Below are 12748 nucleotides of genomic sequence, written 5' to 3'. Positions count from 1 at the left end.
GAAGTTAGTTTCAGTCATTTTTCTCCAGATAATCTAATAATTTTGATTATTCTATAAAATGTATAACATGTAACAAATGTGTAATTTTAGAATACTTGTAAAATTATAATATGAATCATCAACATTTTTAGTGTTTTGATGTTTGAAGAAACATCATGAAATTTATAGATAGCTAAATAAATTGTTTCTTTTTGCTTAAACTAGGCAGTTGAAATGGCTATGAAAACTCATTCTAAACCAAGATTCCACAAATAACTATTGAAATTGCACAATAAATATTAATTGGAGGTTTTAAAAAACCCTGTAATTTTTGAGAAACTGAAGAAGGGATAAAGTATTGGATATGACTGATGTGATTATCTAGTTAATCTTTCATTACTTTGTTTATTCAACTTCAGGAAGACATTTAGCACTTTTGTATGTAAGGTGCTGTGCTATTCAGGAGTAACACAAAGTTTAAGAAACAAAAGACCTGAGCCCTGACCTCACAAATGCTTGCACTAAAGTTGGACATGGGAGCAATTATACTGTAGTGTGGCAAATTTAATAAGCAAATTTCCCAGGTCAGACGATAAGAGAATTATATATAATTAAGCCTTTTGACTGGGATAGGGAAGATGTCAAAAGGAAAATGATGCTGTATTTAAGTCTTATTTTTGTTGTTAATTCAAGTGCAAGTTGCCTGTTGAGCATAGATATGCACAGAAATTTATAAAGGTACCTAACCATTTTTAAGTATCTTAGAAATCAAGTAGAAAAATGCAAGTCAGGTGATTCATAAAAATAGATTTGTAGCTTGTATAACAAAGTACAAATAGTTTCAATTGACAAATCAGTGCCAACCAATCTTCCGTTGTGTGATATAAAGCTGCGCACTTGACACTGATTCATAAAGTATTTGTATTGATGACTTGGATGAACACATAAAACATAACTTTGGGAAATATAAAAAAGCTGGGAGGGGTGGTTAAAACATTGCATATAGAGTTAGAACAAATACTAGAGATGGTAAGTAAAATGTAATAAGACATTTAATTATCAATAATAATAGTGAATTCTTATTAAAATGAATTAAATAAATATGGAATTTGAAAGACCATCTGTGACATCAGAACATAGACATTTTGTTATGACACAATGTGATTCAGGTACAAAAATAGACAAGGAACATTTAATTCTTATGGAACATTAACAGATGTGTGATATCATCTTTATGATAATAGTTACCATAGCTTGCTCTGATTTGACTCAACTCATAGTATGTTCAGTTCTGGCAAGCATAGGAATACTTTTATTCATTATAATGTGGATCATATTGGGCTCAGAGACCAGAGGTACCTAAAACGTCAAGGAAGGCAAGAAAAGCAACTTAAAACACAAGCAGCAGAAGGTTACAGAGCAGTGGGGGAGGTACCCCAGCAGAATGACAGATATCCTAGAAGGCAAACCAGGTGTGGTCTCAGCCAGTTTGAGCTTCCACAGCAATAGGAGAAAGTGCGAGCCCCAATTGGATCAAGTAGATTTTTACTCTAGAATCTAGAGTCTAGATGAATGATCCTACAGAGGAAATGAGGGGGGAAAAAAGGCAAAATGGCATCCTCTGAAATGACTCAAGGAAGGAGAACAAGGCAAGATCCTGTTTTTTAGGGGTAATGGAACACAAGAGCAAAAAAATGAAATGTGCGTTCTGAACATTAAAGAAAAGGCAATGGCCCAGGTCCTGGAGAATCACAGAGAATTCATAGCAATGCAGATTTCTTGGTTTCTGAAATGGATCCCTGGTTCATGGGCAGGGTCAAGTCTACAGGTGACAGTGGCATTTTCCCTTCTGGGAAAATAAGAATTACAGCACTAATCAGGCCACATAAATAATTCAGTATTCCCTCAACTCCACCTCACAGTGGATTCATTTCCAGTGAAATACATTAATTGAATACTATCCTGGGAGTTGATCACTGTGATAGATTTATGTGAAAACAGACAAAGCCAGTGCTTTGACATAAAGAATTCATATTTCTATAGGTAATGGAGAGTCATTAAAGATTTTTAAAGCCAGCAAATAATGGGCTTGATTTTAGAATGATAACCAACAGCAAATGGAAGGGTTTAATAACCTATTCACATGGTTGCAGAAGTCTAGGCTGGTTTAAAACATTTGTTAAAATACATTACACATGTAATATTTTTTATATGTATCTTTGTTGGGAAAGTAGTTTATGGGATATTTCAGAAAATATACCAAAATAATTTAAATCAATTTCTAATTGCATAAGTAATATGTATTTTCTTCCAAAAACTTCTAGTCGTATAAGTCACATTTTATGTGACATTTAATTATTTAAATATGAAGCAGAATCTATATAAAGTATTTATAGATCACTCTTGAGGAAGAGGAAAAAAATGTTAAACAAGGCAAATAACCCTAAATTTAAAAATTGTTGAAATGAGTAGACTGTAAAGTGTTTACACTGTTGCCACAAGGTGGTGCCCTAGTGATAACTGTGGCCAGTAATATGTGTTCTTCCCACCTTTTCTCTGCATTTACATAATTATGTATTATGTTTATAACCATATTCAGAATTTGAGGCTTTCTAAATAAGTGAAACTCTAATGAGTGAACTGATGGTCTTCAGTAAATCAAGTGTGTTGAGGAATTTGCCTCATTCTTTCTGTCTAATATTTCTTAGTGAAAAGATGCTGTAATTCGTTTAACAAGTCCCACATCACTGGTCATTTAGGTGTGTTACAAATGATGGCATAAAGAACGTTCTTGAGCAATTATCTTTGTATATCTAGGAAGTGTGTCTAGAGAATATATTTTACCAGAAGAAATTTCTGATTCAAAGCCAATTAACCTTTTAAATTCTAATAAATATGGCCCAATTGTCCTGTTCAAAGGTTCTAACAATTTAAGCTCTAGCCAGCATTTTGTAAAAATGCTCAATTTCTCTCATTTCACCATGATGGAATGTTTTCTGTCTTTTTAAATATTGCCACCTGTTATAAAAATAGTGATGGTGGTATCATTTCTTCATTAATACTAAGGTCGAATAGCTTCTAGAATTTTTTGTGAGCTTTCATGTTTTTGTTCAGTGATTTGTTCAGATCATTTGCCCAGTTTTTCCCTTTTTTTAAGGGGTTGCATTTTTTTTCATTGTTCAGAACTTTTCATATGCTATGGATATTAGTCATTAGATGGTTGTGTCTGTTATTTTGTTTTTTCTTAATCTGCCACTTATCTTTGAATTTTGATAATGGTGGCTTTTATTGCAAATGAGTTTTAATACTTTTTGTGGTCAAACTTAAAGATTTTTCTGTACAGCTTCTGGTTTTTGTTTTGTTTGGCTTTGAAAGAGTTTTCCAAAATTTAAAATCTCTACATAGATATTTCTTTTATTTAACAGTAATAGCATTATATGAGGTGTTTTTCTTTTTTTTAACATATAGTATTTTTGAACATGTGGAATTTACGTTTTTATGGATATCCAAATATCTGCACACAGTTTATTGAATAGACATTTTGTTTCTCCGATGACTTGAAATATTACCTTTATCACCCAGTTCCAAACACACGCGATTCTGTGGGCCAGCTATTCTATACTGTTCTACAGCTGACCAAATATTCATAGTTCCACACAAATAAACTCAATGGATCGCAGAATTATTCCCACTTCCAAGAAGCAGGAAAGAGAGCTCCTGGAAGAGTTAAGGGATTTGTATGAAGTCCTGTGACTGTACTGGTGGCGGCTGGACCTGGGAACCCATTTTTCTTATTTCTTAGTCATCAATATTTTTTTTTTTCTGATTCTGTTGCAAATTATGGCTTGAAGCCAACAGGAAGTAAGTTGCATTTACCCTCTTTTATGTGGACTCCTTTTCAGTAGCAGAAGAAGAGTGCAGTAAGTCCCCATGCCAGAACGGGGGCACGTGCATAACCGGGAGGACCAGCTTCATCTGCGCCTGCAGGCACCCCTTCACTGGTCGCAACTGCACCGTCAAGCAGGTGGACGAAAACGCGTTAGCTCCAGGTAAGACAGCACCCACCCCGTGGGTTCACTCAGGGTCTCCTGCACAAACATTTTTAGAGATGTTTAGAGAAGGAACGCTTTAGCCTGCTTCAGTTGGCCTCATTTGCAGATTAATTCCGTTTACTTCGGAAACCTACTGAATACTGCACATGATTTATAAGTGGAAATGTTTTTGTTTTGTTTTTGTCAGATAAATTCATATTGATGTACACTTGTTGAAATTTTCGATATTGGTATAATAGAGGCAACTTTTTTTTCCCCTCCTTGTGCATCCTAAAAGAAAATCTCTATCTCCTAAAACAAGTTGTTATACAGTACACCTTTGATTCCTATCAGACATGGCCATGTAAATGAAACTTTCATAAGCGCTTATCACTACAGCATATCTTCCGTGAAGGTCTATCTAATAGTGCCTTTTGATGAGGTTAGGACTGATAGCACATGCTCAAATGTATTAAGTAGCCCTAACTGGTTTAGCTCAGTGGATAGAGCGTCAGCCTGCAGACTGAAGGGTCTCAGGTTCGATTCCAATCAAGGGCATACACCCTGGTTGTGGTCACATCCCCAGTAATGTTGTATAGGAGACAGCTGATCAATGATTCCCTCTCATCAATGTTTCTGACTCTCTATCCCTCTCTCCTCATCTCTGTAAAAAATCAATAAACTATATGTTTTTTTAAAAATGTACTGAGTAGAATAAGATACCTTTTCTGTCTATTTACCTTTGTAATGATCGGTTGCTGTAAATTTACTTGAAGAATGTGCCATTTCTGATTTCTTTTTACATTTAAAATGCATTCTCTTTGATGAGAGAAGAAAAAAAAACACTTCAAAGCAGGCTTTTAATACGCTGCATAGTGAAGAGTACATTTTTTAAGTCTATTTTTAAATCTCAGCCTTTGTTAGTACATTTGGCATTAATTACATAGAAAATTCCTTTTGTCTACTTCTCTATCGTGAAATGACTTCATTTGGTTTTCGTTTAGCCTCTAGAAACTGTTTGACAAGGTGCTGGAAAAATTGTTTCTGCCTCATGTCAGCTTCAGGGCCTTCAAGGGGCCTTAAAACATTCTGGCATACCATAATAATCACCGAGTGCTTTGAATTCCTTTATCCCTGGAGAGATCAAAGCAATATGCAAATTAATCTTTGAGGCATTTTTATGAGGGAGGTAGAATGTTATTATCATTCCAGTTCTGTCCTGATCTGAAGGGGGAAACTGAGGCTCAGAGCCGGTGCTTTCTGATAACTCAGCCAAGAGAAGAGGCAGACATCCAGACACCCCTCCGCCCCATCCCCCCTCACCCCCGCCCTTGTTAAATACAACGAATGACCTTTTACTTCTGCTAGTCCCTTTTTGTAACTGAGACAAAAGATAAAGATATAAGGTAGAAACATAAAAATTAACTCTTTCCATTTATTTCCTTTTACAGATTTTTCCAAAGGTTCTTACAGATACGCACCAATGGTGGCATTTTTTGCATCTCATACATATGGAATGACTACACCTGGCCCTATTCTGTTTAATAATTTGGAGGTCAATTACGGATCTTCATATACTCCAAGAACTGGGAAATTCAGAATTCCGTATCTAGGGGTCTATGTCTTCAAGTATACCATTGAGTCATTTAGTGCTCATCTCTCTGGATTCTTGGTGGTGGATGGGAGAGACAAGCTTACATTTGAGTCTGAAAATATTAACAGTGACGTACATTGTGATAGGGTTTTGACTGGGGATGCCTTGTTAGAGTTAAATTACGGGCAGGAAGTGTGGCTGCGACTTGTAAAAGGAACAATTCCCGCCAAATTTCCTCCAGCGACTACCTTTAGTGGTTACTTGTTATACCGTACGTAAACTAGCCTGAAAGGCAGACTCTCACCCCGACTGAGAAGCAGCCAGTGTTTTCATTTACCTTTGCAAACACAACTGCTTTTCTAGTTTTTCCATTAACATGAAAATCAGCTTCTTTTTTTAATTTAAGACTGTTTGTTTCACAAATTATTTGAATATATTTTTTAGATAACCTAAATATGAAGGGGTTCTTGCTCCTAAAGAGATTTAGTATAACAGAAAATAAAGTGCATGTATTAGCATAACTATGTTTTCTCTCATGTGAAGTCATTTCAATGTCAAGTAATAGAAGATGGTAATCACTCAGTATTATCTGTCACAGTAGTCTTTCCAAAAAAAAAAAAAGCCAAAAACATTAACTGTGTTATTCTCTGCATATATAAATTCAAATAAATTACTCTAAGATTGAGAAGTGTTTCTTTTTAATTTTGATATTTGCTATTTACTGTTGAGTTGATCAGTCTTATATATTAAATTTTTCATTTGTAATCAAAATTAAGCAAGTTGAATTTGACCCTTGAAATATGTTTAACTATGTTCTCTTTCTATAATTAGAGTTTCCTATATAGTAAAAGCCTAGGTGGCGTTACACGCAACATGAAACGATAACAGCCTAGGCCACCATCACGTCTTCACAAGGTGACCACCACAAGATGGCTGGCAGGGGAGGGCAATTGGAGGTGAACAGGCCAGCAGGGAAGGGCAGTTGTGGGCAATCAAGCCAGCAGGAGAGGGCAGTTGGAGGCAACCAGGCTGGCAGGGGAGGGCAGTTGTGGACTATTAGGCTGGCATGGGAGCAGTTAGGGGGTGATCAGGCTGGCAGGCAGGCGAATGTTCAGCAGCCAGCAAACCTGGATTGTGAGAGGGATGTCCAACTGCTGGTTTAGACCCAATGCCACATGGATCAAGCCTGAAACGGCAATTGGACATCCCCCAAAGGGTCCCAGATTGGAGAGGGTACAGGCCGGGTTGAGTGACAACCCTTATCCCCGTGCATGAATTTCATCCACCAGGGCACTAGTAAAGTAATAACTGACAACTATTTGAACATTTGCACCCAAGCCTAAGCATATGTAAGTGGATCTTTTACTTGTCTCCACTATACAATCCCTACAGGGGGAAATAAGACCTTTCTCTTAGGTGTCCTTCTGCAGCAGCACATTCAGACCTGCCTGGAACTTTACCTATACATGGTACAAAATACTCAGATGTAATGCTATGATTTATGGGATGTTCACTATGACCTGATTCTCTTCTAAGAAACTTATATGTGATATCTCCTTGATCTCCCACAAGTACTCTTATAAGGTGGGTATTGTCATTATTTTTATAGTTGAAGAAACTGAGACAGAGAGAGATTAGTAAATGACCAATTTCCACAACTCCTACAGACTGAGGCAGAATTTAGAATGAGGCTATATCTTCCCTAGTACACACATCTATCCTTTCCTTATATTGCCTCCTAGAGATATACCACAATTTATTTACTAATCTCCTATCAGAGGTCATTGAGATTGTCTCCAATGTCTTATTATAACAATATTGTTGTAGTGAACACCCTTAAAATAACTTCCTACATATTTGACAAAGTATTTCTGAAGAATTGATTCCTATAAAAAATAGTAAAAATAATGAAAAATTTTTGGTATGCAAGCATTTTCCATGAACTAATTTATTTAATGTTTCTACCCTGTTTCCCCAAAAATAAGACAGTGTCTTATATTAATTTTTGCTCCCAAAGATGCGCTAGGTCTTATTTTCAGGGGATGTCTTATGTTTCCATGAAGAAGAATATGGTACACATTTATTGTTAAATGAAAATAAAGGAAATTTATTACCTGTATATGGTAAGGTAGTACGGTAGTTGTCAACACAAACCAGACAAACTGTGAATCCTACAGTATCAAGAATTTACTCATTTATTCAATGACAATCATGTCATCTTCTTCTGGAACATCATCATAACAATCCAATTCCTGAATTTCCTGGTGAATTTCTTGTGACTCCATTTCTTTCAGAATCAGTGGACCTATCTCTCATGTTTAGCAATAGCATTCTGAGACAGAGCCTAGGGGGGACCTTATTTCCGGGGGGATGCCTTATGTTTCACTCAGAAGGAAACCTGTAAGTAGGTCTTATTTTCGGAAGATGTCTTATTTTCGGGGAAACATGGTATGAATTACATATTAAGCCTATGAGGTACATGCTACATGTTATTGTCTGCTTTCCACAGATGAGAAATAGGCACATACAGAGTAATTTTTCTAATATTAGAGAAAATTATGGAGAATTTCTTGAACAAAGAATAAGCATATATTTTTATGTTGATAGCTACTATCAAATTGCCCTCCAAAAAGATTTCTACCAACGCATAGTTCCATTTCATTCATATAAAATAGTACTCTTCATCCCCTACACATCCTCATCAAAACTCGCAATTTTTAAATGTTACCGGTCTTGAAAATGAACATAGTATTTCCTTATAAGCAGATATTTGAAAAATTTTCAAATTTGCTGCAATTTGAAAGCATATGTCTAAAGACTTGTACACTATATATAATACTTTAAACAATAAAGAATTTAAAATTAAAAAAAAAAGACTTGTATACAAATATTCGTAGAAGCTTTATTTGTAATAGCTAAAAATTAGGTACCATTCACATGTCCACCAACAAATGAACAGTTAACCAAACTCTGGTTTATTCATAGAATTGAGCAGTGATTTTCTTTTCTTTTTAAATTTTTATTTGGTTTTTAATACATTTAAAAAATTTTATTTTATTGGTTCCAGAGAGGGCAAAAGGGAAAGAGAGAGAAACAAAACATTGATGTGAGAGAGAGAGAGATACATTGATCAGTTGCCTCCCATACATGTTCCAACTAGGGATTGAACCCACAACCCAGGTATGTGCCCTGCCCAGAAATCAAACCTGTGACAGGAGGACACGCCAACCAGCTGAGCCACACCAGCCAGGGCTGGAATCAGGGATTTTCAACTGGTATGCCGCATCAGGCACAGAGGTGTGCTGCAAGAATTTTTAAAACATGCAATGCCTAACTATTTAATCAGGGGTCCTGACCTCTTTTCCCTATGATTGTCAAATTTAAAAATGACAACAGCCACCAAAAAAATAGCTGTTCAGTGTGAATGAATCAAAATTATGCTTATTTTTCTGCCTGATCAGCAAAAAATATAACATATTTCTGGGTGTGTGTGCCACAGAATTTTAGTCATTCGTTTGTTTCCTCCATGAGATGAGAAAGGTTGAAAATTGCTGGAGTAGAGGACTGCCAACCAATCAAGAGGAATAAACACCCTGCAACACATAGGAAACTCGTAATCACTGCACAAGAAGATTTCAAACTGCAACCTGACAAACCTTAGCCACCTCTGCAGGCATGTGTGAGATGAGCATTAAAAATTTTTTGATACGTAATTGACATAAAACATTGTAGACAGCGCCTGGGAAGGCACATGGGCATTCTTAATTATTGTCAGCTGAACCCAAGGCCACAGGCAAAACCACGCCCTGGGAACATATTTACCAAAAAGGCAAATGTGTTATCAGCACAGACTCTTACCTTTGTCCAGGTGTCTTGGATAGAGGGTTTTGATATGTGAATCCAGTCAAGCACCAGGAATGTTCAGGCCTACTCAAGAATTCAAATAATCTCCTTTTGTCTTGACCTTTTGGTGAAACTTCCTGGTATTTGGGATATAAAATAAACTCGCTGGATTTGCTGTGGGTCTCAGAAGAGGACGGTGATCCCACCCGGTCCCAGCTTTTTTCTTCTATCTCTGTGTCCTGTTTCTTTCTTTTATTTCTCAATCCCCAGCCTCCTCTACTGAGGAACTGGACCTGCTCTCTAGCTGTGCTGGACACGGAAAGAGAGAAATACCTACAAAATATTGTATTCGTTTTTAGTGTACTATGTGACAATTTGATATACGTACATATTTTGAAATGATCACTACAATAAGTTTAGTTAACAGCCATCGCGTCACATAGTTATATTTTTCTTGTAATGAGAACTTGTAAGATCTATTCTCTTAGCAATGTTCAAATATACCATAGAGTAGTACAATCTTTAGCATTATCCATCAGAACGTCTTATATTGGCCAAAATAGCAAGGCATTGATACCCCAGCCTCACTCTGTAGACTTGCGCAGCCAGGGAAGTTATAAGCTGGATGCTGACAAATGGAAGCTGAGTGACTGACAATTTCTATTCTGTTTGGTGTAAATGTGCTATTTTCAAAATATTTGTCAAGTTTTGATAGTTTCTGTAGTCCCTGATCACAATTAAAAATGTTTTTTCATTCTATTTCTTCAAAGACCCATAGAATAAAGGGAATTTTTATCTTACAAATATACATTTCAACATAGATTCCAGTGATTTCAATGTACTGCTTTTTCTTTAATATTAGCATAACATAAGGAAGTAAATGATTTGACAATATTTGTCCCTGCCATGCACAATTTAGTTAATTGATTTTGTAATTAGATATAAACATTTAGCATTAAATGATGCTTTGGTATTTGAAATTTTAATTATTAATATTATAAGTATTTGTAAAAATACACAAATGACAAGTTGCCTCTAATAACTAAGAGGCTTTTTTTTAAATTGAATCGAGAGAGAGAGAGAGAGAGAGAGAGAGAGAGAGAGAGAGAGAGAGAGAGGAACATTGATGTGTGAGAGAAATATTCATCATTTGTCTCCCATATGTATCCAGGAATCAAACTCAGTACCCTTAGTAGCATGGCGCTTGTATTGTGCAGGAGTGGTTTCAAGAACATGAGGCAGACTTTCCCTTGCTTAGGTGGCCCCCACAATCACCACATCTCAATCCAATTGAGCATGTGTGGGACAATGTTAAAAGAGCCATCAGGCAGCTGGTTCCACAACCATCAAATCTCACAGAACTGGACAGTGCTATTCATCAGGCATGGTGTCAGATTCATCGCATCATCTTTCAACATCTTGTGGAGTCAATGCCAAGAAGAATCACTGCAGTATTTAAGGTAAAAGATGGCCCAACAAAGTATGAATGCGGTGGTCATAATAATCTGGCCACTCTATATATTTTAGAGGCCCAGTGCATGAATTCTTGCATGAGTGGGGTCCAGCCAGTCTGGCCAGGGGGAGGGGACATGGGCAGTTGGCTGGCCTGCCTGCTGGTCAAACTCCTGGTCAAGGGGACAATTTGCATATTAGCCTTTTATTATATAGAACATACACTGAGTGGCAAGATTATTATGTGTTCAGAGACCATAATAATATGGCCACTCAATGTACATAATACTATAGGTCCGATGCACAAAATTCGTGCAAGGGGCTTGGCCCTTGCAGCCCCAGCTTTGTCCAGAAGGTCGTCTGGAAGGTTGTCCAGATGGTCATTTCATTATTTGGCCATTTGGCAGATTTGCATATTATGCTTTTATTATTATAGATATATAATGTATGTAATATATGGTATTATATATTATACTAGTGGCCCAGTGCATGACTTTTGTACACTGGGGGTGTGTGTTCCTCAGTGTGGCCTGCGCCCTTTATCAGTCTGGGAGTCCTTGGGGGATGTTGGGCATCCTTAGTGCTGCCTCAGAGGCAAGAGAGGCTCCTGCCACCACTGCTGCATTTGCCAGCTGTCATCCTGGCTTGTGGCTGAGCAGTGCTCCCCCTGTGAGAATGCACTGACCACCAGAGGGAAGCTCCTGCATTGAGCGTCTGCCCCCTGGTGGTCAGTGTACATCATAGTGACCGGTCATTCTGCCATTCAGTTGATTTGCATATTATCCTTTTATTATATAGGATGATATAAACAAGGTTTTTTATGGCACTTTTAATTCAAGTATGAAGAAAATGAATAGACAACTTGGTACCTTTTTAAAAAAGATGTTATAATTTCTTTTTGTCAACTTTTTCACATTAGAAACGAATTGAGTAACAAATATTCTTTGTCTTTATCAAAGGCAATTTTTAATGTAACAATTTATCTTAATGGTCAAAGCTGTTTGCCTGTCCTCTATCCTTGCTGCACGCCTGTGGGACACATTAAAGCAGAAATGATAGGCCCACTCATCTCAGAATGTTGGGTTGATTTCCTCCGTTAAAGGTAGAGATGTGTGCTGCCTCAGTGATTTCAAGCCCAGGGTCTCGTCAATGAGCTGAGGAGTGTTATAAAGCACCTTCCCCTGAGAGCTTTTACCACAGCTCAGTGAGGATCTTCAATAAGCTATACCGCGTTTGTGTTTAGAGAAAACAATCACAGTCATGTTCATCTCTCTGTGCTGGCATCCTAATTAAACAGTCTCCAAACTCTGGAAAAAGTCCAAATTTTGAAGTTTTTATTACATTTATTCATGGATTGCTTCATAAATTATCAAAGCCCAGGCTTTTTAGTCAAACATTTTTTCAGATACCAAGTGTTTAATGAAATAATATTTAGAATTTTTAAAAATGTTATATCCATAGTTGTAAGAATACCAGTCTAGAACAGATCCTGGTTGTAATGTGATTTCCTATTAGTAGTTAGATTCAGGTAGCTATTTATATCCACCCCATTGAAGATCACAATGAAAATGCTACATGGCACAACCTAGAAATCAGTGTGTGTGTGTGTGTGTGTGTGTGTGTGTGTGTGTGTTCCAGTATATTTTCATTGTATTTGAATCTAAATAAAAAAAATGGATTCACTTATTTGAATTTTCTATGTCTTTGATTAAAATAAATATTGTATTAAGTCCACTCAAGAGTGAAAGTACTATATGACAGACACATCCGATGAGCTCATGTTCTTATAAATGCTATTCTGCTTTGCTTACTTTAGCAACTAAGAAGAAATTAACTCCCTAGATTCTTT

General features: G+C 36.7%; 1 protein-coding gene across 2 annotated transcripts in view; it reads left to right on the top strand.

The window, feature by feature from the left end:
• The window catches only part of MMRN1 (multimerin 1), a 47408-nt gene extending 41118 nt beyond the window's left edge, over positions 1-6290 (top strand). Inside the window, exons 7-8 of one of the 2 annotated variants that reach the window (XM_084870020.1) lie at positions 3882-4028; positions 5462-6290. In XM_084870020.1, the coding sequence (XP_084726146.1) occupies positions 3882-4028; positions 5462-5883 (569 nt within the window). In that variant the 3' untranslated portion in view covers positions 5884-6290. The remainder of the gene's footprint in view (positions 1-3881; positions 4029-5461) is intronic. The other variant, XM_084870021.1, reaches the window with a different exon arrangement.
• Positions 6291-12748: the final 6458 nt, after the last annotated feature.

This window comes from Pipistrellus hanaki, assembly GCF_964339955.1.
Source record: "Pipistrellus hanaki genome assembly, chromosome: 1".
Taxonomy (NCBI): Eukaryota; Metazoa; Chordata; class Mammalia; order Chiroptera; family Vespertilionidae; genus Pipistrellus; species Pipistrellus hanaki.
This window is presented reverse-complemented; position numbering and strand designations above follow the sequence as displayed.